Below are 26,765 nucleotides of genomic sequence, written 5' to 3'. Positions count from 1 at the left end.
TATTATTTAAGGTGCAAAGTTAAGAAAATACCTAAAGTATATAACAATGCCTATCAAAGGCTCACACACATAAGGGAACCAGAGTACTCTGATCCAGATATAAGGTGCCCAAATCTCCTAACCACACTGAGGAGAAAGGGAGCAATGTACCAGCTTGGTTGCAAATCCTTCTTTTTCCATGATTTGCTTTAACATGTCTTAACAAGAGGGTCTGTAATGGTGTGAACTATATGATTATAAAGCCATGGTTATCAGGGCAATCTTGGTGTTAAGGATCTGAGAGTGAAGTTTGGTAAATACAGGATCAGGCAACATATTCCTGACCCCCTAACTATGGTTAAAGGATTCTGCTGAGCTTCTGCAAAAAGCATTCCAGGAGAACATGTCAGTGCCTTACCTGTGGCCATGCTGGCAGATCCTAGGCACGTCAGGTAGCTGCTGAGCAGAATGATGAGAAAGCATGAACCCATGTTGGCTTGGAGATGAAAAAGAGAGACAAAACACAAAAGAAAGGGTTCATTAACAATCCAAGGAAAAGAAGAAGAACCTAACCACTGATATCTATCATGTGTTCCAAACTTAAAAGCAATTGTTACCAAAAGCACTATTTACACTAGTTTGTCATTCAGAGCAATTACACAAACACTCTAAACAGCTCATTGTTAAAATGCACAAATAAAACCTCCCTATTTTATTCTTAAATCTAATACCTGAGACACTGAATTCTTAGGAGAGGTTGAAGAAGCACAGAAGGCCTGTAAAGATACATTAGTATGGAAGGGGAATGAGGGTTGTGTTGATGGAATTCACTGGCAGCTCAGCAGGTCATAAAGACTAAGCTTGTGAAGTAGTGTAACTTTAAAGGCATTTCTGTGCTTGTAGGGCAGAGTACACATGCTAAATCTTCAGTTCAATTCCCCACCCCCAGCTATGAACTCAAGAGATCGTTTTAGGCAAGGTATATCTCTTAATCTTGCCTCTCTTGTCTCTAATGTGGAGAATAAGAAATATAAGCATATTGTGAAGGGCTATTGCAGGGTTGTGATTCCTGCATCCACACCTCAAGTGTCAGTCACATCATTCAACTGTCTAGCAAGGTTTTGAACTAGATACAAAACTGGTTTACAGCAGCTGAGGATAAGAAGGTATTTGCCAGTTTGATGCTCTGGCCAATAAGAGTTGAAAGGCTATAATAACGTATACTGCAAGGTCGATCGCCTGGATCTCCTACTCTTTCGGATTCCAACATTCACAAAAATGTGGTACAAAAGATCTGGAAAGCGCCAGTTTGCCTACTCCTACTGTCACCCAGATATACATTTCATAGAATCATAGAATCATAGAATCATAGAATCATAGAGTTGGAAGAGACCACTAGGGCCATCCAGTCCAACCCCCTGCCATGCAGGAAATCCAATTCAAAGCATCCCTGACAGATGGCCATCCAGCCTCTGTTTAAAGACCTCCAAGGAAGGAGACTCTATCACCCTCCGAGGGAGTGCATTCCACTGTCGAACAGCCCTTACTGTCAGGAAGTTCCTCCTAATGTTCAGGTGGAATCTCTTTTCCTGTAGCTTGCATCCATTGTTCCGGGTCCTGTTCTCTGGAGCAACAGAGAACAAGCTTGCTCCCTCTTCAATATGACATCCTTTCAAATATTTAAACAGGGCTATCATATCACCTCTTAACCTTCTTTTCTCCAGGCTAAACATCCCCAGCTCCCTAAGTCGTTCCTCATAGGGCATGGTTTCCAGACCCTTCACCATTTTTGTCGCCCTCCTTTGGACACGCTCCAGTTTCTCAATGTCCTTTCTGAATTGTGGCGCCCAGAACTGGACACAATATTCTAGGTGGGGCCTGACCAAAGCAGAATACAGTGGCACTATTACTTCTCTTGATCTAGACACTATACTTCTATTGATGCAGCCTAAAATAGCATTGGCCTTTTTAGCTGCCGCATCACACTGTTCACTCATGTTCTACTTGTTTCCACAGCCAAAATCAAGTTACAGTAGTTGGTATATCTTCTTGCTTTTTAAAAGAGACTCAGTCTTACAAAATTTGAGAGCCACCGTATGACCACAGACTATTGAGGTCCGCCAGCAAAATAAAATTTCAGGTGGCTCCCCACAGGAGGCAAGTCAAGGATGGAGGGCAAGTTACATAACAATATGGCATTTGGGATCTTTTAGTCTTTTAAGTCTTCCCCACAAGTTTCATCAACTTCTTTCTCTAGTCTAGAGAACTCCCTGACGGGTCAACTACAACACTGTCAAAACAGCACATCTGTGGTTAAAACTAAGGCACTTTTCCTGTTATTGTGCTTTGTTTCTGTCTATTTCAACCAGGCCCTTCCCAGACTCCAGACACATGGACAAGAATGAAGTCATAAGAATCCCCAGCTTAATGTCCCAGTTAAAAGGTCCTCCAAGATGCAACCAAACAGCTTTCTTTCTTTTAAAGAAAGAAAGAAAAAAAATAAGGAAACTGTCTAATGGGAGATGCTAGGGCCAAACTAGATGCAATGCTACACACATCATTGGGAAGCCGGCCAGGATGGTTGTTTAACAGCAGGCATGGGTGGGTCAGTTTCCAGCATGAAGACTACAGTGCTTGGGGAAGGGAAGTTTAACCCTTCCATCCTCAGATTGACCTTAAGGGGAAAAATCTAACCCGCTTCCCTCAACTGGCCCTAGGGAAAACCAGTAAGTAAAGAAGAATTTAACCTTTGTGCTGTGTATAATGCAGTCTTGATGATAAAAACCAAGCCCATCCATGCCTGCTATTAAACAGTCACCCTGAGACATGAAGGAGAAAAATTCAGAAAATGACCTAAAGGAGCTGGAAAGCCCTGTTGAAGGGAACTGTTTGCTTAGACATATAAAATGTAAGTTTCTAGTGACTTCGCGTTAAGTTAAACATGTTTAAAACATTCTGAGCCATGTTCCCAAATATCTAGACATATTCTACTGATATGACAGTATCTAGAACATCAGAAGAGGTTAACGAAAAACAAGTGTGATGTACATAGTTAGGAAACTATGCTTCCTTCATATCAGTGATTTTGTTCATATGTCACAGTCTTTTGCTGTTGAACTGCTGCCAGTGCATGTTTTTGTAAGAATCCAATGTAACTTGGTAATAATCTTATGTAACAGGGCTGTGTTGTTAAACTGCTGAGTTCAATTTACTATCAGACTCCTTGCATGAACATAAAAGGGTTTCTAAAAATTCCCTTCACATTCTTTCTAATGACTTGTTGAGCATCACATCTCATTTTGCTCTTAAAGATGACCACATCAGGACTTAGTTAGACCAATAATGGAAGCATGGATTCTTAGAACTACTATGTAGAATATGCTATGGATGCCTTGGACTTATTTTCCTGTGTGATAAGTCACTTCTTATGTTTTTGGAGATCTGGGATGACTTCAAAGTCACATATATATGTAAACATAGCCAGCTGCTTGACAGATCTTCTGCAATCTTCAGTCTATTGACAAGCAGTTCAAAGGTCCACCAAAATGCAAGTTTAACACAGCAAGATATGTTTACATACATACAAGCAAGGGAGTTACATTTTCTTTGATAGCAGTAACCAGAAACACCCCCAGCCCAATTTTAAAGAGATTATATCAAGTAAATATACAACAATTCTCCAAAATACATAATGGAATCCTCCGTTAGAGAAATTGACTCATTGGAAATCAACCTCTCTGGGGTCTGTTCAACACACTGGAGAATCTTAACACTCAGAATATAACTCCACAGAAAAGAGAAAAACATTATAAGCACTATCTATTCATAAAAATAATTACAATTCTTTGTTCCCCTGACAGAGATGCACAACCATCCTTGATATTTCTAAACTCTAAAATGCCCACATCAGGTTTGGACATACCTAGAGTGATTTTTGTTGTGTTTCTTTGGATGGTAGACTCCAAAGGCCATACCACAAACTCCCTCCCTTGCTTTTTTTTGGAAACTCCTACCATGTTTGCACTACGTCATGGCCAGCTGCTATTCCAAGAAATAAATGACTCCACAACACCCTAAACGTAGTCAGTCTTGTCTGACTTTGGAAGCTAAGCTGGGCTAGACCTGGTTAGTACTTACATAGGAGGCCACCATGGATCTCCATATCGGTCTAGGAATGAAAACTGCCTGAAGAGAGTGTAGTTGACATCATGGGACTAGATTGGTGTGTTTATGTATAATCCATATGTGTCTAAAACCAGTAGGTATTGTGCCATGGTTCTTATAATTCAGTCTACTGTGTACAAGAAACAAATCAAAAGAAATACAAGGATGACTAAACAAAGGAAAAGCCAGAACAATCACATTATGCCTGAACTATGGAAGGACACTGCTGTTATATTTTGTATTCTATGGTTTGAAGCTGTCAGAGATTATTTCTTGTATTCAGGAGCCCTGGTGGCACAGTGGTTAAATGCCTGTACTGCAGCCACACACTCACAAAAACTAGAACGTTGTGAGTTCAATCCCAGCCAGGGGCTCAGGGTCAACTCAGCCTTGCATCCTTCTCTAGCTTGCTAAAATGAGTACCCAGCTTGTTGGGGGCAATGAGCTTACACATTGTAAATTGCTTAGGAAGTGATTCAGTGCACTGATAAGTGGTATAGAAATGTACTTGCTATTGCTATTGTACTTCATTGCTATAATCAATCCACGCTGATGTGCCTTCATGTCTGAATATGTGGGGTTACACTGGACGGACTTGACGGCTGACATCCTTGCAGAGTATTTTCTCTACATCTGTACCACTGGCAATGATATCACACCTATGCAGCACCTGACAAACAAGATCAAATAGGCAAGCAAACTAAATGGTTTATTTCAGATTTCACCCCTCCCCAGGATTTTTAATGAGAGGTTTTACTCTCTTCCTGACAGAGAATCTGTAGCGGGGTACAGACCACAGAAAAAGGGCGGTCTGCTGGCACCTTGTTTTGCTACACGGGGAAGTCGCAGTGGACAAACCGTGTGGCTTCCTCACGCAGCAAAAAGAACCCGCAAAAAGCAGGTTCTTTCTGCGGCGCCCTTGTGATGCCACAGTGCGCCAATGGCATATTCGCGAAATCACAAGGGGCGTGACGTGCGGATGCTAAGCGTCCATTGCATCACAACGGCGGCACCTGTGTGTACAGGGCGTCGCCATTTTTACACCCTCGTCACGTGCTAGGGGTGAGGCACGTATGGGCAGTGCGCCCTCGGCCAACCCCTAGAACGTGACGAGGGCGCCCTATAGGCCTGTCTGTCCAGGACCTGTGTCTTCAAAAAGGGTATAGCTTCCTTCAGTTTAAGGATAGTGAGGTGGGACCACTTTTGTGGCATCACCCAAGGGTGAAGAAGCTTCTGTAATGAAAAGGGATGAGTACAGCCAGCACCCCACATTTGCAGCTTTGACTTTTCAGCTTTGAGTATTCAAGGATTTGATTAATATGTTCTCTCCAGGTATCTCTACTTCCTCCAGCGCAATTCTATGGGGAACCTATGCCAGACGTCATGCTTGAGGACCTAGAGATCCCTAGAGAGAATTATTTCTCTAGGCATCTGTAGGTCCTCCAGCACAATTCTATGGTTAACTTCTGGCAGATGTTGACCAAGAAGTTTCACTGGAGGATCTAGAAATTTCTAGAGAGGTGTTCTCTCAGGTCAAAAAAGATTGTGTTCTTTTTTATTTGTGGTTTTTCCACTTTCATAGGTGACTTGCCACCCTAATCCCAACAAATGTGGGGCTCCCACTGTACTCTTTAAAAAAAACAACACCAACCTCATATGGTGTAGCTTTGCATTTATAAAGATGTTCTTGTCATATGCAAACTGTTCTGGGTTCTGATGTTTGCCTCCTTTCAAGCAGAATGTGAGATCTAGACGAATCTCTTGATTATGGCAGTATAGCAATAATAGATGCCAGTTAAATAACAGAATTATTTCAGGCTGATAACCAAGTCAGTAATCAAGGTAATATGGAGTTCCTTATTTATGTAGGGAACAGTTGAATGTTGTTGTGTTTTTACAAGAAGGAATAGCCCAGAGGCAATGGAATCCAGTTCTTCATTCTAATCTACATTCTAATCTACACACAGCAGAACAATTTTACTGTTTCTAGCAATAGCATCAAAAAGACAACTATATAATGAAAATACTCAATTTTAATATTTATATTAAGATACTGAATATTACAAAGGAGTTTATCACACAGGAGGAATTTCTCTTAATTTTGAATGAAAAGAAAGTGAGGCCAGAACGCATTCACTAGTTCAGCAAATTTACGTGAATTCGAACTGCATTCGAACTGACTTCCCAATGCCCGAAAATAGCTTGCCATTGCCCAAAATTGTGTGTGGTAGTCTATCACGCAATAACGTTAAACTCTATGATTGCGTTCAGGTTGCCAATGGATTATACTCCCAATTTCCCTTGTCTGATAAACTCCAAACAGTGCTACCCTCAACTGAGGATAGGATTTTCCCTCCAATAGCCCTAAAAGTGGAAGAAAAACCATCTGAAAATGAAGTGGTCATACTGGTGATGACCCTGGGGCTTGCAGGGGAGAAAAATGGCCTATGCCCCTTCCGTAGTTACCCTCCTGTGCTCCAAACAAAGCCACAGTGCAATTTCATCTCTTCCTGTATTTGCCTCCCCTTCCTTTCTTTCTTACTGCTGACAGATTATATAGTCCTTTGGACATGGAACTCTGTTTCATTATCATTTTGCAACGCAAAATATGCACTGACAGGGCACTATTGTTAGCAGCTGTAGCTTCAGTTCAGTTTGTTGTATATATTTGTTAACAGTAGAATGGTGTGTACATTATTCATCTAGAAGCTGCAGTGTACTCAGCACTTCCCAGGTCCACAACTAATAACCCCAAAATGGATATATGGGCCTCCTGTTTTCCTGTTTCCCCCTTTTTATCTCAGCAATCTTACCAGCACTACCTCGGAGAACCAGATCCAATTTCTCCACCTTGTTTTTAACCTCAGAAATTTTAGCTCTTTCCTTCACATTTTCCTCCTTGCTTAACTGTATGCGGCCCTACCCAGAACCTGTATCTCATACCCCAAGAGGAATCCTTGGAGACCTCTTTCTCCCTTCCTACCCATACCTTTAACCTCAGTCCCTGGAGGACTCTTCCCCCCATTTTCACATCTTTTTTAATCCTGAGAGATCAAGTGTGCTTTAACCTTCTTTTTTCTCATCCTTACCTCTCTTTCAGGCATTTTGGCAAGAGTCACTTAGGGAGCCCTCTTTCATTTTCTAGTCCTTTTGAGCTATGGTATCTCATCCCATTTCATTGGTTTCTAGAAAACCCGTTAGGATAAGCCATGAAAACGAACTCCACCAGTTGGAAGACCAAACACAAAAAAGCAAAACACAACAACAAAACCTCTCAACATTCTTGAGATTTTGAGGTGTCTATAGTGATGTCCTGATGAAAGATGTTGTTGTGTGCCTTCAAGTCATTTCAGACCTATGCCAATTCTAAGGCAAACCTATTACTGGGTTTTGTTGGCAATATTTATTTAGAGGGAGCTTTCCTTAGCCTTCTCTAAGGCTGAGAGAGTGTGACTTGCCCAAGATTACCAGGATTCAAATCCCTGTTTGGCCATGGAAACCCAGTGGGTTTCCATGGCCAAACAGGGATTTGATTCCTGGTCTCCAGAGTTGTAGTCCGACATTCAAATTGGCTCTCTTGATGAGTTATGACAAGACTCCTGTTTTGTTTTTGCAATTTTGACTTGAAACTCAACACTGCAACTTGGACAATAATCCAAAAGCCTGTGTCAATTCTGGAGGCATCTAGCAGAGGGCCCTGGTGAGTTAAGGCTGCCACATACATGTAGATATTCTCTTTTATTATTATAGATGTGAAAAGGAGTCTACAGTCCACCTGTACAAATTATCTTCAGAAGAGCACTTCTTTCTTAAAAAGAATGCTAAAATGTGCTAAGTGAAATCTATGCTGTGATCATTCTGGCAGATCTTAAAAAATCTGATGAGACACCAAGGAAAACAACAAATTAACTGTATACAGGCTGGAATAAAAAGTTTATAAGATTTTTCCAGTCCTCTTTGGAAGTGTCCTGGAAGAGGTCGAAAAGGATCTGGACACTCTACAACATTATGATGATTTCATGCTCCCCAAAAAGGAAAAGGAAAAAACATTTTCATCTTTATTTTAACTCTTAAGGATACCAAGAAAAATTTCTAGACTGACTATTTTTGAAGATGGGGGAGGAGAGTTGGCAAAGGGTACATTCTTACTTAATAGACATTTTAGGTAATGCAGTAAAGTGACTCAAGTCCCTTTTTGGCTAACTAGTTGGCTAATACAGCCCTGACATATTTTAAAATTACATCAGTTTTAAACACAGCTGCCTGCTCTGACAGCCCCCTTGACATGAACATTTTAAGAAGCCATTGCCTCTTGGTGGAAATTATAAACTACACAAAGCAGATAGATGGGCTTGAGGTGAGGAAAGGACTTACAATTCAAAAAGGAGATAGTAACACAGAGACATTTTTCCAACGTTCTGGTGACAGTCATAACACAGATGCAAAAACCTAGGCTGTGGTTGCGTATTGCAAGATGACAACAAACATCAAGTGGAAACTAACTAGAAGTTCTGATACAGATTATTAAAGCCCTTAGGGATCCTCTGCTTAAGGAAAAATGGTCAATACTGTTGTAGGACTGCAAAAAAATAATTTGGGGCACAAGATGACAAAACTCAATTGGTAAAAAAAAAAAGAAGATAACTGCTAATTAAAACTGATCTTTTGCCAGCTAATGGTAGAACATGACAGAGGTCTCTGACTATTTCAGCATTAACACTTAAGGTACAGCATCATCACACTCTGGACTTCTCTCTACTTGGCACATTCTTCTAAGGTACTGCTGTTATGTTTTACCACTCAATGATGAAAGAGGAGAAATGCTCATAATGCAATAAACATATGCATAATGTTTGGCTAGCTACAGCATCCTGTGTGCTTTACAGAGTAACACTCTTAGTACCATTCTTCAGGATTTAAGGAAGGGGGGGATGAGAGATTATTGCAAGATCCCTTTTAAAAAAATAAAATTCAACAATACACACCAGCAAGACTATACAGGAAAAGTGCAGTGGTTTGTTTCTTCAAGAACACTGCCAGGTTATTTGACATTTGTATTTTGACTTGGAAATTCTATCAGCTGCTTCCAGATGTTGTTCCTCAAGCATACACCCTTTCGCTCTGCTCAGAAGCACTACTTTTGAAAAAGGATTTTGAAAGCTTAGTGTAAATTATTTTAAAAGCTTAGCGTAACTGAATATTGAAACTGCTTCCAAATTGCCAAAATACAAAATCTGATAAGCCTCAGGTGGATGAGGACTTGAATCAAAGGGTAGAAACTGCAAGGAAGCAGATTTGGACAAACTTTCAGGGGGAAAAAAACATTTAAACCATGTTGCTCAGAGACAGAACAGACTGCCTCAGGAGATGGGTTCTCCTTTGCTGGAGATATTTAAGTAGAGGTTGGATGGCCATATCTTAGAAATGCTGCTGCTGCGTTTTGTATTGCAGAATCTGCAATGAGAAAGGGCCTCAATGAGATGAGCTCTATAGTGCCTTCCAGCTCTATGATTCTATGCCCAAATCTCACTGTTGTAAACCAGTCTCTTGTTTACACACAAGTCAGAACCACAGTTGTTTACTGGTGTGTGGAAAGCAAATTTACCTGCTGTAACTACTGTGCTTTAGTCACTTAAGGTAGTAGTTTTCATCAAAGTACCACAGCATAATGCTTTGAATGTTCCAAGTGACCATATACATTTTGTAGTTGTGATACCCACTAATCTATCACCCTGTAAATTGTGAGCATTATTAGTTATGACAGATGGGGTGAGCTGTAAGGAGCTCACCTAAGACCATTTAGTGAAGCCATGGGTAGAGATAGAGTTCTGACTTTCAACCTTCAGAGAATCTCTGTGTCTGCTACACTATTCTCTATCCTTTTAACTACTCTCCCCAAATACGGGAAGTATGATATATTTGTACGTTTAAAGGTGCTAGATCTCATTGCACTTGATTGCGACCTATGGAGGCCTCAACATAAGAATGACTTCAATGGAGGGACGTGTGAAGAGAAGCTGGGCCAGCCTGGTTAGAGCTATCAGTCACAGCTAAGGAAATGCTGTGAAGGAGGGTCTGTGGGATGTGTGCATGGGATACAAACTATGGGTTTTGTCTGTAAAAAGGGAAAAGGTGGAAGAGATATATCATGGGTACAAATAAGATTTTTGACTTTCAACTTTCAGAGAATCTGTGTCTGTTCCACTGTCCTGTGTCTTTTGAATTTCCCTCTCCCAGTAAAAATACACCTAACAGTGGCCCGGAACAGCCAGGCCTTTGCGGTGCCCTCGTCACATACGAGGGTTGCCTGGTGGGTGGAGCGCCCACATGCCCGGCAACCCTTGCATGTCATGGATGTGCCGCAGCTGCAGCACGCCCACCAGACGGGGCATGTAACGGCAACATCGCAGCTGCGCCGTATCCAGACGGGGGTGCGCATGGCTGCGATGTCACTGCGCTGTCTCTGGCGGTTTGAGGCGTTGCAATGGCGCCGCAAAAAGCAGCAGCTTCCGGGCGCACCTTTTTTGCTCCACAGCAGCACCATGCAATTTGGTTGCTGCAGCACTCCTGCCAAGCAAAGAGAGGTGCCGAGGAGGCACTTCTTTTTGGTGTTCTGTACCATGCCAGTGATACCTTTATTGGCCAACCCTCTCCCAGTAGATTATATTAGAAGAAATCTGCTTAATGTGAACCAGAAGGTTTGGGGACTGAATGGCATCTGACTCTAGATTTCTCAAATCTTATCTAAACTCATGTCCAGCATTTATTTAAAAACAAAAGGTATATTTCCAATCCTCAGTATTATGAAGACTTCTTTGAAAATGTGATCATCAAATCCTTTGGAAGATTAGGCCCATACATTTGATTAGCATCCTGGTAAAATTGAGGAGCAGTTGTGATGGGAAAGGAACAGGATGCAAAGGTCACCACAAAGCACACACTGCACTGGGTGTTCCTGAAGCAGACAACCCACATCCCAGTCTTCCCCGCTTTGGGATACCAACTGGCCCTCACCCATTCTGAAGTCTTTTGTAGCAGAAATGAAAGCAATTTTGCACACTATTAATTTAGAAACCCACTGCACTCCTTGCTCGTTCTTTTGGATATGCCATTCAGTGCTTTAGGACAAAGATACCTAAAGGACTGTCAGCCACCACAGGAACCTCCCTGCTCTGGGGTAATTGAACTTCCACATTTCTTCTGAAGTTTAGAGGGTAGGCCTCTTCTTATTGTGGCATCAAAAATTTGGAATTAATCTCCTTGTCTCCTATTTCAAAGATGACCCACTACTATCTATAGAACCTATTTTGTGTATGTATGTGTGGCCTTCAAAGTTGCTAGCTGACTTATGGCGACCTTATGCCTTTCATAGGGCTTTATTAGGCAAGGAATATTCTGAGATGGTTTTGCCAGTTCCTTTTTTTTTTAATATAGCCTATACAGCACAGATGTATTTTTCAGGCTCTTTCTAGACCTCTTCTTTTTAGAGCTTTACTCCTATCCTGTGGTGTTTTAGTGACAGCTCTGCTTTTGCTGATAAAAGTTTAATTTTATAAACCATTTGGAGGAGAAACAAGGGGGTATTAATTCCAATAAATAATTAAATAAAGAGGCACAGATCCCTCCTCAGCATTTCTATATTCCTCAGCATGCTTGGAGGTTTTGTAACCTTTCTTTTTATTGTTAATCCTTTAGTACACTTTATATGTGCATCGAAATGGATTGGTGCCAAATCCCTGCTTGGGTCTTTCTGGCTTAGAGACAGCCTTTGATGTGTTGCCCATAATCGTCCTTTAACTCCCCTGACCCATTTTTTGCAGTTAAACAAAAAGGATGAGTCATAATGACACTCTTTAGCATTTTTTGTGGGGGGCGGGGGAACAGAAGAACATGCATACAATTCTCCAGTATTTCCGGACATTTTGCATTCACAACCAAGGTTACAACCCTCTGCTGACTTGTGTATTTAATTTTAATACAAAGAGCTTTCTGAACAGGCCACCAGTGACTATGAACATCTGCACCTTTAACCAAGTTGTCTCTAGTTACCCAGGATTTAGTTACTATTTCCTTCTGTGTAATTCAACCACCTGTACATTTCTACACTGGTAAGGCTGAAAGGATTAGGAAGTTCTAACTGAGAGGGGCAGGCAATCCTAAGACATGCATCCCAATGCATCCCAAAGCTTGACCAGTGGAGGTCCCTTCAGAGTTGGCAGAGAAACAAAGGTTCCCATGCCGCTAAGCCATCTTAAAAACATTTCATTTTTACAGCAGAAGAGCACCAGTGTGGTGTATTGGTTTGAGCATTGGACTATGACTCGAGATCAGGATTTGATTCCCTGCTTGGCCATGGAAACCCACTACATGATCTTGGGCAACTAACACACTCTGTATACCCCACGCTGTATTTTGGGGACCTCATATTTCATCTCCTATCTGGAAACAGCATGTTTTTGACAGACTGATGGCCTTTCAGGAATACTAGCTCAGGTTCTCGGGTGAAAAGGAGGTACTTGTTATAGGAAACCCAAGCCCAGGTATGGAATTATGTCAGCCAGTTCTGGATGGGGTCACACTTCCCCTGAAAGACTCTGTCCGCAGCTTAGGGGTGCTCCTTGACTCGTCGCTTCACCTGACAGCTCAGGTAGATGCGACAGTCAGGAGCACTTGTTATCAGTTTCGGCTGATACGCCAGCTGCGCCCCTTCCTGGAGCAGGGAGACCTTGAAACAGTTGTACATGCGCTGGTCACCTCTCGATTGGACTTCTGTAATGCGCTGTATATGGGGCTACCCTTGTGCCAAGTTCAGAAACTTCAACTTGTACAAAATATGGCAGCCAGGTTAATTACAGGTACTCGTCGTACCAATCACATAACACCGGTTTTGAAATCCCTTCACTGGCTGCCAATTAGTTTCCGGGCAAGGTACAAGGTGTTGGTGATTACCTTCAAAGCCCTACATGGCTTGGGTCCAGAATACTTAAGAGATCACCTACTTCCATACTGTCCGTCCCGCACTCTAAGGTCCTTGGGGAAGAATCTACTTCAGCCAATAAAATCTAGGCTAACTTCAGTCACCCAGAGGGCCTTTTCCATCGCAGCTCCGAAGCTATGGAATGACCTGCCGAAGGAGATCCGTGACATTTCTACTCTTACAGCCTTTAAGAAGGCTCTTAAAACGGATCTCTTCCGGCAGGCCTTCCCTACCTAGTTCTACTCCCCATTTACTGTGACTTATGTCACTCTGTCCACCAATTCTTCTCTTAAATTTAATGAGAAGAATTAAATTAAAATTAATTAAAATAAAATCCTTGCCTCAAGAAGAAGAGCCCTCCCTCCATGACATCATCATCAGACCTGGGAGGGAATGAAAAAGAGAGGCCCAACTTCCATCAGGCCTAACTATGAATGTACTCACTTCGCTCTCTGTAATTTTGTTGTATTTTATTTATTTATTGTATTTTATTTTATTATCTTTATTTTTACTGTTGTAACCCACCTGGATTCCTTGTGATTGGGCGGGCTATAAATAAATTATTATTATTATTATTATTATTATTATTATTATTATTATTATTATTATTATTATTATGTCCTGACTGAGAAATGTGCACATCAGTTAATATGGCCCTCAAATCTAAATGGGTGTACATTGAACCCTCCATATCCACTGTGATCAGGGGCACAAGACCCCATGAATATGGAAAAAACACAAATAACACCCCCCACTATTTTTTTTAACCTGGAAAAACACCTCTTCAGGAATCTGTAGGTCCTTCAGCACAACTCTATGGTCAACATCTGCCAGAAGTTGAACATAAAATCACACATATAAACATTAAAGCTAAGAGAAGACTGAGAACTGTTGTGGTATAGTGGTTTGAGTGTTGGGACTAGGGTTCCAGAAAATCAGGGTTCAAATCTCTGCTCATCCATGGAAACATACTGCTTGACTTTGGGCAAAGTTACACTTTCTCAGCCTTAGAAGAAGGTTATAGCAAATCTCCTCAGACTAAATCTTGCCATGAAAACTCCAGTGAAAAAGTTGACTTAAGTCAGAGTTGACTTGAAGGCACGTAAAAACAATCAACTTTCCCCATCTTAAGGACGAGGTTAGACTATTGCACCTGTTGAATTTCTGTATGATGCAAAAGCACCAGAGGGTGCAGAAGCTTCTAAAAGGAAAAAAGGTGCATATTCTAACAAATGTTGTATCTTTTCCACTTGTGTAGTTTTTCTTGATATGTACAACCTATTCTAGTCTCTGATGTTTGCTTCCATTCTAGCAGAATGTGAGCCTTGGGTGAATCTTTTGATGATGGTAGTATAGCAACACCAGTCACCAGTTATAACATGACAACAACAACAGAAGACAGTTTGCTCTTTCAGCACCTCTCAAACCATAATACAAGAACATGTTCCAATGAATTGGGAGTTGTTTTTAAGGCAAAAGATGCTTCACTTTGACTCCACAGATCTATCCTGTTTGGGGAGAAAGGCTCCTCACTTCCTTGTGCCAGCAGTTGTCGCAAAGCCGCAGAGCATACGCAGAGAAGCAGTCAGCGGATCATCTCTGTTTTGTTGCCACAGCAACTGTTCAGAAGTAACAGGCTGCTAATTATGATGCTGGGAAATCACAATTCAATAATTAAGATACCACCATCCCAGGCGGCACCAAGGAACACATTTTGATATGTGAGCCGGAGGGTTTTGCCATGATAGCAAGAGCATCTCAAGATGTGCAGCCATGACAATCGCTTACCCTGACTAATGAGGAATGGGACATGTGCATCCTTCACAAGGCAGCATGATATATATCTCTACTGGTCAGGGCAGGGGCTTTAAGTCTTAGCTTATTTTAATTATTAGCCTCAAAATTGTTATTGCCACTTCTAACTTGACTAGGGCTCCATCAACATTGCATAAATAATGCAGTCTGACATCACTTTAACTGCTGTGTTTCACTGTTATGGAATTTGGGGATTAGGAGTTTTGTGAGATATTTAGTCTTCTCTGTCAGAGCACTCTGGTGCCATAACAAATGACAGATCCGAGGAATCCATAGCATTTAGCCATGGCAGTTAAAGCGCTATCATATTGCATTAATTCTGCAGTGTGGCAGCAGCCTTGGAAAAAAGGCAAGGTTTGTTTTTAGTCAGTTGACCGGTGCTAGAGATGCAGGAAATTCCTTATAACATGGAATTCTTGCTGTTATTGTTGTTGTGTGCCTTCAAGTTGTTTCCTACTTATGACAAACCTAAAGTGACCTTATCATTTCTTGCGGCTAACAACGTGTAACTTGCTCTAGGTCACCCAGTGGGTTTCCATGGCTGAGCAGGGAATCGAACTCTGGTCATAGTCCAACACTCAAACCATTACATCATGCTGGCTCTTGTAACATGTGTAGTGAGTGGTCACTGGCTGCTACTCTATCTCCAGACACAAGTCAAAGTGTTTGTTATGACCTAGGACTCATTCACACTACACACTTATGGTGATATTATTCCACTTTAATTGCCATGGCTCCATCCTATGGAATCCTGGGATTGGCAGCTGAAGGAGGGACATTTAGACTGCTCAGCCAGGGAACTTACCAGGCTACCGAGTCATGACAGTTGTGGAACAATAGCACTATAACTGTATAATACAAATGGGCCCTCAGAAAGTGTTTGTTATGCAGCCAATCTATTTAAATGATTGTATTCTCCCTTAAATTCCAGGTAGCCTCATTTCTTCTTCTTATTATTATTATTATTGGAGGGAGGAAAGAAGCTCTTCTCTCAGTCCTATCACCCTCTAAGGTATGTTGGACTGGGTCCAAGAAAAGGATCTCCGATGAGCACTCCCAAGTTCTGGGACACCCCTGCCAAACGTTCGCCTGCCACTTCTTATCATCCTTCTGTTAGCAAGCAAATATATATTTTTTAAAATCAGGCCAGGCACTGGCACCTAAAGTGGGATGTTGCTGAAGTGGTGATTTTCTTCCTTGAGAGACATTTTTAATAGGTTCTAGGTAGGACTGGGAAGGGCAGGTATGGAAGAACTGGACAAGATCCTAAAGTGCAAAGATATAACTTAGTGACTTAGGGTGCTCGGTATGTTTAACTTGGAAAAGGAACCATTAAGAGGTGACGTGATAGCCCTGTTTAAGTATTTGAAGGGGTATCACAATAAGGATGAAGCAAGCTTCTTTTCTGCTGCTCTAAAGAATAGGACCCAGAAGAATAGTTGCAAGCTACAGGAAAAGAGGAAGAACTTTCTGACAGTAAGAGTTACTCAGCAGTGGAAGATACTGGGAGTGCTTGGGTTGTGTTCCTGCATTTCAATTGCTATTCTTTTTTTCTTTTTGTTACCACTAAGCCTTTTCAAAACACTACAATCTCTTGAGTGAGTTGCAACTCTTACTTAAATATTGCACTATTTTGCCAGAACACAACACCTCTAAATTAGATATCTAAGATTAAAGGGCTTTCAAGGTGCCGAAGAAAGTGTATACAAAATACTGACATGTTCTAAACACAAAGGAGTGAATACAGTCCCAAAGCTGAATACACCATTTATGGATTATGAGAACACACTGCAATGTAGGATACCTCAGGCATTCATGATTAGACTCAGAAATGAATTTTCCTGCAAGCAATGCTTTGAAGTTTACGAATAATTTCAGCTCTCAAATTGGAATTCAACATGAGGTAACACCTGATATATGCATCCACCTATGATTGTAGTGCATAATGTGAGCAAAGATAATATCCATGGATGTGTTTTCTGTATTATAGTATTCACTAATTATGGTGGCATGTGTATATAAGCAATAATTATTGCATCCCATGATTGCTTAAGATTTCTTTATTCCAAGTCAATTTAAGAAATTTAGGATCTCAACATGTTCAGTAGCAGGGGCACTGAAGATTTTAACTAGGGTGCAGAAAGCAGGAAGAGGCAATCTATTGCTAGCTATGGTTGGAGAAACTAGTTCATGGGGAATAAGGATGACAATGGATACTATCCATAATGGGTTTATATTAACTCCAGCAATAGAGGAAGTACAGTGGGCCCTTGTTTTTTGTTGGGGTTTGGTTCCAGGACCCCCTGTGGATAACAAAATCCATGGATACTCAAGTCTCATTAAATACAATGCAAAAGGAAAATGGTGTATCTAATATAAAATGGAAAATCAAGGTTTCCTATCTGGAATTTATTCTTTTCTGAATATTTTCAAGCCATGGATGCTTGAATCCGTAGATTAAAACATCAGTGAATAAGGAGGGCAGACTGTATGCCTCTGGGCAGCAGTTGCTGGGGAACACAAGAGAGAGGACACAACTGTGCTCATTTTCTGGTTGCAAGTTTCCCACATACATCTGGTTGGCCCCCCAAAAAACAAAATATCAGACAAAATATGCCTTTCTTGTGATCCAGTATGTTTCTTTCCAAGTTTTTAGAGCTTCTTCCCACCCAGATCCATTTTCTCTGTTCTCTTGGCATGACTACAAACATACATTAGGACTCCCCACTACCAAATGAAGAAGATCTCTGCTTGTTCCCAGGCTTCACTGCTGTATTCCTATTCTTATGGATCTGTAGACCACAGTTAAGAGTTGGACAAAGTCATCCATGTTGAGTTTAATGGATGTGTGGAGACTTGGAACCCAATACTTCACACAAGCCCATTCCAGTCCTATAGAACTCATCAAGAAGCATCTATATATGCGAGGATTCAGTGCCATAAAAGAACAATTAAATTTGCTCAGTCATGGCTAGTTTCCGAAATCTGTCTCTCTGCTCAGTGAAAGGAAACAGCAACAGCCTTTGTGGAATGATCTGGTTGTTCCCAAGATGACAAAGGGAGGCACATTCAAAATCAACACCTTTCTCTTTTAGAACCGAAACTGCTGCTTACAGTAGCAATTGCAGGGAAGAGGAGGAGAAATGCAGAGAAACAGAAAACAAGGCAGGTTTGGACAAAGCTACCCATTGAAACACTGAGGAACTGAAAAAAACATCATATGATGAGAAAGAGGTTAAAATGCCCAGCACCACTTTAAACAGGGTGCCATTTAGACAGGCATTTAAAAAAAAAACTTTAAGCAATGTGCCAAACCCATGGGAAAACACTGTTAAACCCACTGTAACTCTTCGACTCCCAGCAAAAAGTCACAAGATCCACTATTAACATCAAGTCAACCAATTAGCACTTTAATTATTGAAGGAAATGACTCCACAGATTAAGGTAGACAACTAGACAGTTTGCTTGCAACTGAGAGCCACACTTTCTCTGCCAAATCCAGAAAAATGGGAATTTAACAAGTAGCTACAAAGGGTTTAAACAGACTCTACAGCAGTCATTTCCAAACCACGTTCTTGTAACCAGAACTTCATTAGAAGCTCCTTAATCAGAATTATAAAGACTGTGGACAAGCTTCACGTATTCCTCTACAATAAAGTGCCACATTGGGACATGTGACTACCCACATGAACCAAGCATCCACATTATAATCTGTCCTGCAATCCTCTCCAACATACTGGGATGCCTGAGGGCACAAACAGATGTGGAAATTATTAAGCACAGATGCCTTTCCATCATACTGCTTCCCTATGGCTGCAACAATCCCCACCACCAAAGAGTCTCTTTTGGAATTAAGCTTGGTCCAACCTACATGTAGTTCTCCTCTTTCCAGCTTCTCTGCCATACTTGAGGTAACAGTTTCCTTTTTATTTGCCAATATGGTCATCCCACCATCTGTCTCCTACAATCTATCTTTATTTGCTGTTTAGTTATGTAGCTTTTGGACAGAGAATACAGTATCCATCTGCAGTGCTTACAACAACTGACTTTCATATTATTCCTCTTGAGGTAAAATGTGGACACAGAGCACTTATACTACTGTAAAACAGCCATTTGCAGGGAGAGGTTAATATGACTTAAGACATGAGTATGCAAAGAGATCTTGTAGTACCTTTGAGACTAACTGAGCAAAAACCATAGCATTAGCTTTCATAGATTTAGTCTACTTTCTCTGACTTAGAACTTCTTTCTTTCTGCTGGTCTCAAAGGTAGTACAGAATCCCTTTGCATACTGATATTCTAGTATGGCTATCTTTCTGAATTCTGCAAGACACAAGGTACACCTTGTAAGATGTACCATATATATGGTCCCCATGAAAGGAACTAACTAAGCACAGCTGTGGGGAAGGAAGCAACAAAGAGACTGATACAGCTCTATTTACCTTAAGCTCAAAAACGAAAAGTATAAGAATCAAATTTTTCTTGACCCCAAGAATAAATCCATTTCTGCCTAAGTTAAAATTAGGTTGCACTTGGGCCAAGCTTCTGCAAGAATGTGGCCAACTTCCTTCCAGAAACTTGGCACTTGTAAGCGGAGGAATAAACAACTCTCTGGCCACAGCCAAGGTCACAACTTCTTTGCCACCAAGCCAATCTGACCTCCTCATGCTATATCCAATACCTTAAGAGACAGATCCCAAGGCAATCTACATTTTGCTAATATTTTGGAGGCAGATTTATTTTTGTGTCTCTAGCACAGTCTGCTGCTTGTTCAGTTTCCTCTATATCCTCCTTTATATTCTAAAACCCTATCATAGTAGGTGTACAGTGGTATAAATGCTGCCAGCAAAGTTGTCTTTGCTTTAGGTAACCATAAACATTGCATTCCCAAAGGTTTTGAGTTCACCTGAAATCTCATGAATAAGTAAAACAAATGTTGGCACACACTAAGATTATTTTCAGTTACACAGGAAGCAGCCCAAACCATTTTCTTCTTGAGCTAAGAAGGTTCAATGAAGAAGAAAGAACATGTCTAGAAAAACAGGTGCCATGCTCAACTGATTGGAGGGAGACGCTACTCTTCCCCCGAGGAAATGTCTTATCTTTCAGGTGGCGAAACAGAAGGACTACCTTTTTTGGCAAAGTATTTTGGAGACAGCCAGCCAAAATAAAGCTGCTTCGAGTCACAGTGAAGGTATGGTATTTCAATGATGCATGCATCCTAAAAGTCCAGAAGCCACACCAAAGCCATGCTCCAGTCTGGAGCGTGGCTTTGGTGTGACTTCTGGACTCTTAGGATGCATGCATCATTGAAATACCATACCTCCACTGTGACTCGAAGCAGCTTTATTTTGGCTGTCTGTAACAGGCCAGAATTTGCTGATGAAGACCACTGATGACAACTGTGCTCACCAATATATATATATATTTGAAAATTGTATTTTCTTGTTGGTATGTTTAATTGTGAAAGATGTTGGCTATAATTTTGGTCAACTAAACCTTATCTGGCTCCACATTTCAATTCTAAAATCTGGAAATAGCCTGTCCACTTGCAGGAGCAAGTGTACATATAGTCTTTTTATGAATTGGGCTTTCTATTACTTCCAGAAATGTCCTAAACTTTTCTGGTATATCCGATTACATTTAAAAATATATAAAGGCTTAAAAGAGCACTTGGTCATCTTTGGCAGATGAATGTATGGGAATGTATGAATGGGACAATGCCTAACAGGTACTTAATTTAAATTTACTGTAAGCAGAGCTTAGAATGGCATCATTGTATCTCTTTGCTTTATACAAAGCTTTTATCCTACAAACCATGAGGGAGCTGGAGTGGCTTTCGTCCAAAAGGGGTTGATCCTTCCTTTCTCCAGTAAACTGGTTCTGTCTATTGTAAATGGCAGATATTTAAGGGAGGGGCTTTTCTTTTTTAAAAGGGTCTTTATGTGCCAGATAACTTCCTCTCTGGCACAAGAAATCATGCGTGATCTTCCTTTATATTCCTCATCCTTTAACCTTAAATACTTTCTCTTTCCCTTTACCATAAATAATCTGTGCCTCAGATTCATTTACACTTGTCATTCCACACCTAATTGACTGATACTACCATAAGGTTTCATCTTATCCAGAATGATTAGGGATTTTTACACAATAACAGGCTATTACCTAAAATATAGCTAAAAATGAATATGGGGGGGGGGGGGATAAATCTTTGAAGGTTTATTAAATTCTCTATAAAATATTATCCATAGATTTGCCATCAACAAATCATAGCACAAGGGTACTGCAGCAGAAAATGCCATTTATGACTTGCATAAATTCATTAGTGTGGATGGCCAGACTGACAAAACAAGACTAAAAAATAACCCAGCAGTGAAACTGAGAGGAAGCCGGCAGACCATGCTGCCTTCATTTAGCTTTCTGAAGATCTTATAAATAAGATTATTCTCAAGATTAGGAGGGGAATGAAATGAGGTCAGAATGTGGCCCATGGGCCCTTTGATTTTATTAACACAACATCTACAAGCAAAACATAAGACACTCTTTCAGTTGTGTTTGGCTGCTGCAGCCCCATTTTCAGTGAGAGCTAACCCTATAATTGGATGCTAAGCCTTGCCAGCGATTTTTGCAAAACTATGGGTTTGAATGTAAATGAAATATAACCGTGTTTGGATTTCACTGTCCATAATTCATAACCACAGTGCTTCCTTCCTTAACCAGTAGTTTCACTATGCTGTTTACAAATGGGACTTTTGGCTTTGAATGACTCTGAGAGTACTAATGAATAGAAATGTCTGCTGTAGATTTAAAGGGATAGACTGGAAGCCAGCAGAAGAATACCAGCTGAGTACACGGCTCCTGGAAGTAGTAGGTTGTGACACAGCCCAGCAGCTACACAATTCAGTGCCATTGCATACAGGAGATGGCATAATCAGAAAGTGAGGAAGTCCCAGGATTTGATACTAGGAAATTTATTCTCCAGATCTACCATCAAGACATACACTTGGACGAAGAGTTTCCAAAGAGGCAGCAGTCTTAGTCTGTTCCAATTCTTTTGGAGATGAACAATGGCACATTTCCAACTCACTTGTCAGAAGGGAAGAAAGATGCTGGATTTTTAATGAGTTGGCAAGTGTGGGAACAGAGTTCAGTGAAATTTCTGCAGGGTAGAAACTACTGGATGTTTTAGGGCACAGAGTGTAGTGGATACAGGAAAGTAGAGGCAATTTTAAAAGGTTATCGTTTTCCCCCGCAGCAGATTTTATTCCTGAGCTACAGAACTTGTACTCCTAGATCCAACATGATGGGAGTTATTATTTGAGTTATTCCCAAAGGCCTGCTATCCTCATAATTAGGATTAGTTACCAACGCATCCTGGATTTTCTTAGCTGTCGTATGAGAGAAACAGATCAGGTTTGCTGCCCTGTCATTAGGTACACTCTGTCTGTATTTAGTGTCAACACTACTAGGTATAGCACTTGAAAAATCAGGTTGCTGCCCAAAGGGCATATGACCCATGGCTGTCCAACTGGTTAAGAGAAGAATGATCATCCTTTACTTGAGGCACATTAGCAATACTGGAATTTGCAAAACAGAGGCTGAAGGAGATAGCATTCCCATTTCTACCATTCCACCTGGCTCTCAGAGATATACTACTATTGAAAACAGCTACCTACCATGATTAATAACAATGAATAGATCTGTGTTTTATCAATTTTCTAAAAAAAAGTAAATAAATCTAAATCACTTGCCAACAGCACCTTTTAAGGAAACGGCAGATGTTGTGTGCTGAATGAAATCTCTCTTTTTGCGTGTTTTCAACATGCCATAAATAACTCCCTTGTATCAGGGAGCCCTAGTATTGTGAAATAAGAATCTTCCCAAAGTTGTAGTTCCCTATTAGTTTTATTTTTTATAGGAAGTTGGGGGGAGGGGAAGACTGTCAATGTATGTTTACAAACACATAGATAGGCAGACACCTTTACCAGCCTCTCCCTTGCCACAAGGGAGCTAAATCTCAAACATTTCTAAGAACAACCGGTGTGAAATTCAAAACTGGAATGTCTTTTTTGGTACTTCAGTCTTTGTTGTTCTTGTTGTTATGTGCCTTCAACTAGTTTCTGACTTACAGTGACCCCAAGGCAACTCTATCACAGAGTTTTATTGGCATCATTTGTTCAGAGGGAGAGTTCGCATTTGCTTCCCTCTGAGGCTGAGAGAGTGTGACTTGCCTAAAGACATCCAGTGGGTTTTCAAGACTGAGCAGGGATTTGGTCTCCAAAACTGTAGTCCAATGCTCAAACAAATACATCACACTGGCTCCACATTTCAGTCTTAATGTCTTTAAAAGGGGCATCAGATCTATTAACACTAGAGGCTTTTCTATTTCTTCCTTCAGGTCTCTTGCTATACATAAAATTCTTCAGGACTGTCTATTAATTAAAACACTGATTGTCCAATTAAAAAGTAAAGAGTGTAAGAATAATTAAAGTAGAGTAGTTCCCACTGTTATACTGCACTCATACACACACACAAAAAGTCAGAGTTATAATTCTGGAAACAGAAAATATTCTGTTTTTGTGCGGGTATCGGTTATGTAGACTTAATTCAGTTTTGACACCTCAAAAATGAATGTAGGGCAGATTTCATTCAACACTTTTATTTTCTTTGCTTTTTCCTAGTCAGAAGCAGTGTACTTCTGAATATCAAATACTGAGGCCATCTTAGAGTAAATGCTTGTAGGCACATGTCTCTAAGTAAGCCAGGACACCAGAATGCTGAATTAGACGTATCATTGTTTCAATGGTACTAACTCTATGCTTGGCGTTAGCTGACTGATCCTAAAGTAGTGTGTGTTCAGAACTGGGAGAGGGGCCAAATCCTACTTGTATTTCCTTTGCTAATAGTGTTGGTAAGCCTTCATAAGATAAACATTCTCAAGATGAAACATACAAATGACCTATGTTTCAAAGTGCTTCCCATCCCAGCATGTCTGAATTTCTTCTACTGGGAAATTGCAGCAGCATGCAATCTTACTCTGTAGCACAGTGGGCCCTTGATATCCGCTGGGGGTTGGTGTCAGGATTCCCCCATGGACACAAAACTCCATGGCTGGCTGTAGTAGGTCCCAATCAAGAACTGTGATAACCAAACACTTAGAGTAAGTGCTTCATGAGAGGAGCATATGAAGGGGGCTTAATTACTTTTGTGCTGCTGTGATGTAATGAGATGTGGTACTGGAGAAGAGTGCTGAGAATGCCATGAACAGCCAAAAAGACAAACAAATGGATCCTAGAACAGATCAAGTCTGAAATCTCCTTGGAAGCCAAGATGATAAAGTTGAGGTTGTTGTACTTTGGTCATATCATGAGAATGAATTACTCATTGGAAAAGACAATGCTAGGAAAGATGGAAGGTGGTAGAAGAAAGAGGAAGACTGCATGCCAGATGGCTAGACTCAACCAATGAGGACGCAGGCCTGAGCCTACAGGACCTAAGCAGAACAGAGGAGGACAGGGGGACTTGGAGAGGCCTCATCCACAGAGTCACCTTGAGTAGGGGTCAACGCAAGAGCAGTTAACAACAACATTGCTTTTGACAATAATGGACTATTGAAATATTCAGTATTTTCAATGCTATGTTGTATTTTATATGCAAAACATTCTGCCTGTCTGTCTACCTACACTTTCTATCCTGCTAGCCCATTTCTTAAGATTATATCAACATGACATCCAAATAATTCACCTGAGTATCACAAAATCCGTGGTTCCTGCTTTTGTTTTCCCTTACTTCACTAGTGGCAAGAAATAAGATAACTGTGTTTAGGGTGCAACTGTCTGTGGAGAGTATACTCTCAACTTTCCCTATGTAAAATTAAAGCTTTTATATATTTGTATTTCATAAATATGACTAATAGAACAATTTTATATAGTAATTGGGTTAAGCATGAAACTTAAAATAAATTTAGGTTTGATATGAAATTAAAGATTGTATATATTTCTTTTTTTATATATGAAAACATTTGTTTCCCCGGGGGCGGGGAATCCAAAGCAAAGCCAAAAAATACTTTTCCCTTCCATGGCTCCAAACTTTTCAGAAATTTTGCATCTCTAGATAGAGGCATTTATGAAATGCAGCTTCAACTAATGATGCAATTACTTCTGGAATTTTCTGGAAAATGTGGAATTCATGAAACATGAAACTCACATAGTGAATGGAATGGGAGCAGCTAATATTGTATGAATATTAAAGCTAAACAATAGGGTCATAATTAATACCTGCATGATAGACCATCGGCAGCCCAAATAAATAACTCTGGGCTTTCAAAGAAAAGCAGAATCTATTGAGACGGATCAATTAACTCATGAAACTTAATCAATGCTAGTTTTTTAAAATCTTGAAGTAATGAGGAAAAGAAAGACAAAATGTGACCAAGTTACCTTGCAGTACCCCACTGTTCTGTCTGGTGTCCTGAATGAGAACTGTCAGGCAGGCAGCCAAAACAATGCTGTTCTGCAAGCCATTCCATGTTTGAAATTGCTTTTTAAAACTGTCCCAAAACTGGATTCTAGAGTTGTTTTAGACTGCTTTTAAGAGTTTTTAAAGGGTATTTTAACTTGCTTTTTAAATGTTTTTATTTTTGTACACTGGGACCTTGCTATCTGCTGGGTTTTGCTTCCAGAACCTCTGTTGATACTCAAGTCCCATTAAATACAATGGCATAGTAAAATGGTGTCCCTTATATAAAATGGTCAAACATGGGCGGGTTACAGACCGCCATGAAAGTATGCGCAGAGCGCGTACTAGGGTTAGGAAGGGGCGGTGCTTCCGCACCCCCTAACCCTAGCACGCGCTCCGCGTGCGCAAAATAGCGGTGGCTGTTCCACACGGCCACCACCATGATGGCGTGACAAACGCACCGCCTCCAAACGAGGCGGCGCGGACATGACTCCATCGCTCCGCGTGAGGGCGCTTAACGTGCCCTTTCCGCGGAGCAGGAAGGAGCTCCAAAACGGAGCTCCTTCCTGGTTTGCGTTGCTGGGCGCAGCCTTCAGACGGCTGTGCCCAGCAACGCAAGGGAGAAAGGGGCTAAGCGGCCCCTTTCTTCTCCTCCCCACCACCGCGGGGTGTCCTTGGGGCTTGAAGCCCCAAGGACACCCCTTTCCAGGCTGCGGGGGAGTGCCCTTTTGCCGCTTCCCCGCGGCCCGGAAAGCAGCGGATCGGGGCCTCGGAGGCTGCCGGTCTGGCAGCTGAGGCCCCGATACACCGGGGAAAGGCGCACCTACAGGCCGCCCCAAAGGGGTGGTCTGTAACACGCCTTTGTTTGCTTTTTGGAATGAATATATATATATGAATATGTTCAAGCCATGGATGGTCGAATCTGTAGATAAAAAAATCCATAGATATGGAGAGTTGACTGTATGGATTTAATTGTGGGTTGAGAGGCGATATAGAAATAACTTTAAATGAATTTCATGTTCTCTTTTAAATGTGACAAGCTATTATTTACTACTATGGAGTATCTAAATCTGATACTGACTTCAAAAGAATAATGATTTAAAAAATGTCCACCTATGTATAGAAATTTAAAACATTTTCCTAGCTATGTTTACTGACAGTAGGGGAAACAGCCTAAAACTAGAGGAAGATTTTAACTCCATTTTTTTCTAATTCACTCTATGGACAGCATCAGTAGACATTTCAAATACCTCATATCAAATATACAGTTGGCCCTTCTTATACACGGATTTTTTATACACGGATTTAAGCATACACGGTTTGAAAATGTTCAAAAAAAGTGTAAATTTCAGATACCAAACCTTGATTTTCC

General features: G+C 40.9%; 1 protein-coding gene across 5 annotated transcripts in view; it reads right to left on the bottom strand.

Moving 5' to 3' along the window:
• Positions 1-26,765, bottom strand: part of LOC149313257 (receptor-type tyrosine-protein phosphatase alpha-like) — a 163,151-nt gene that overhangs the window by 45,669 nt on the left and 90,717 nt on the right. For all 5 annotated transcript variants that reach the window (XM_089526368.1, XM_089526372.1, XM_089526370.1 and 2 more), the window contains one exon: positions 398-475. In XM_089526368.1, coding sequence (XP_089382494.1) covers positions 398-470 — 73 coding nt within the window. In that variant the 5' untranslated portion in view covers positions 471-475. The remainder of the gene's footprint in view (positions 1-397; positions 476-26,765) is intronic.

The sequence above is a fragment of the Sceloporus occidentalis genome, unplaced genomic scaffold (genome assembly GCF_023333645.1).
Source record: "Sceloporus occidentalis isolate IW3139 unplaced genomic scaffold, rSceOcc1.0.p SCAF_5, whole genome shotgun sequence".
Lineage (NCBI taxonomy): Eukaryota > Metazoa > Chordata > Lepidosauria > Squamata > Phrynosomatidae > Sceloporus > Sceloporus occidentalis.
Note: the sequence above shows the minus strand (reverse complement) of the source record. Positions and strands in the feature narration are given on the sequence as shown.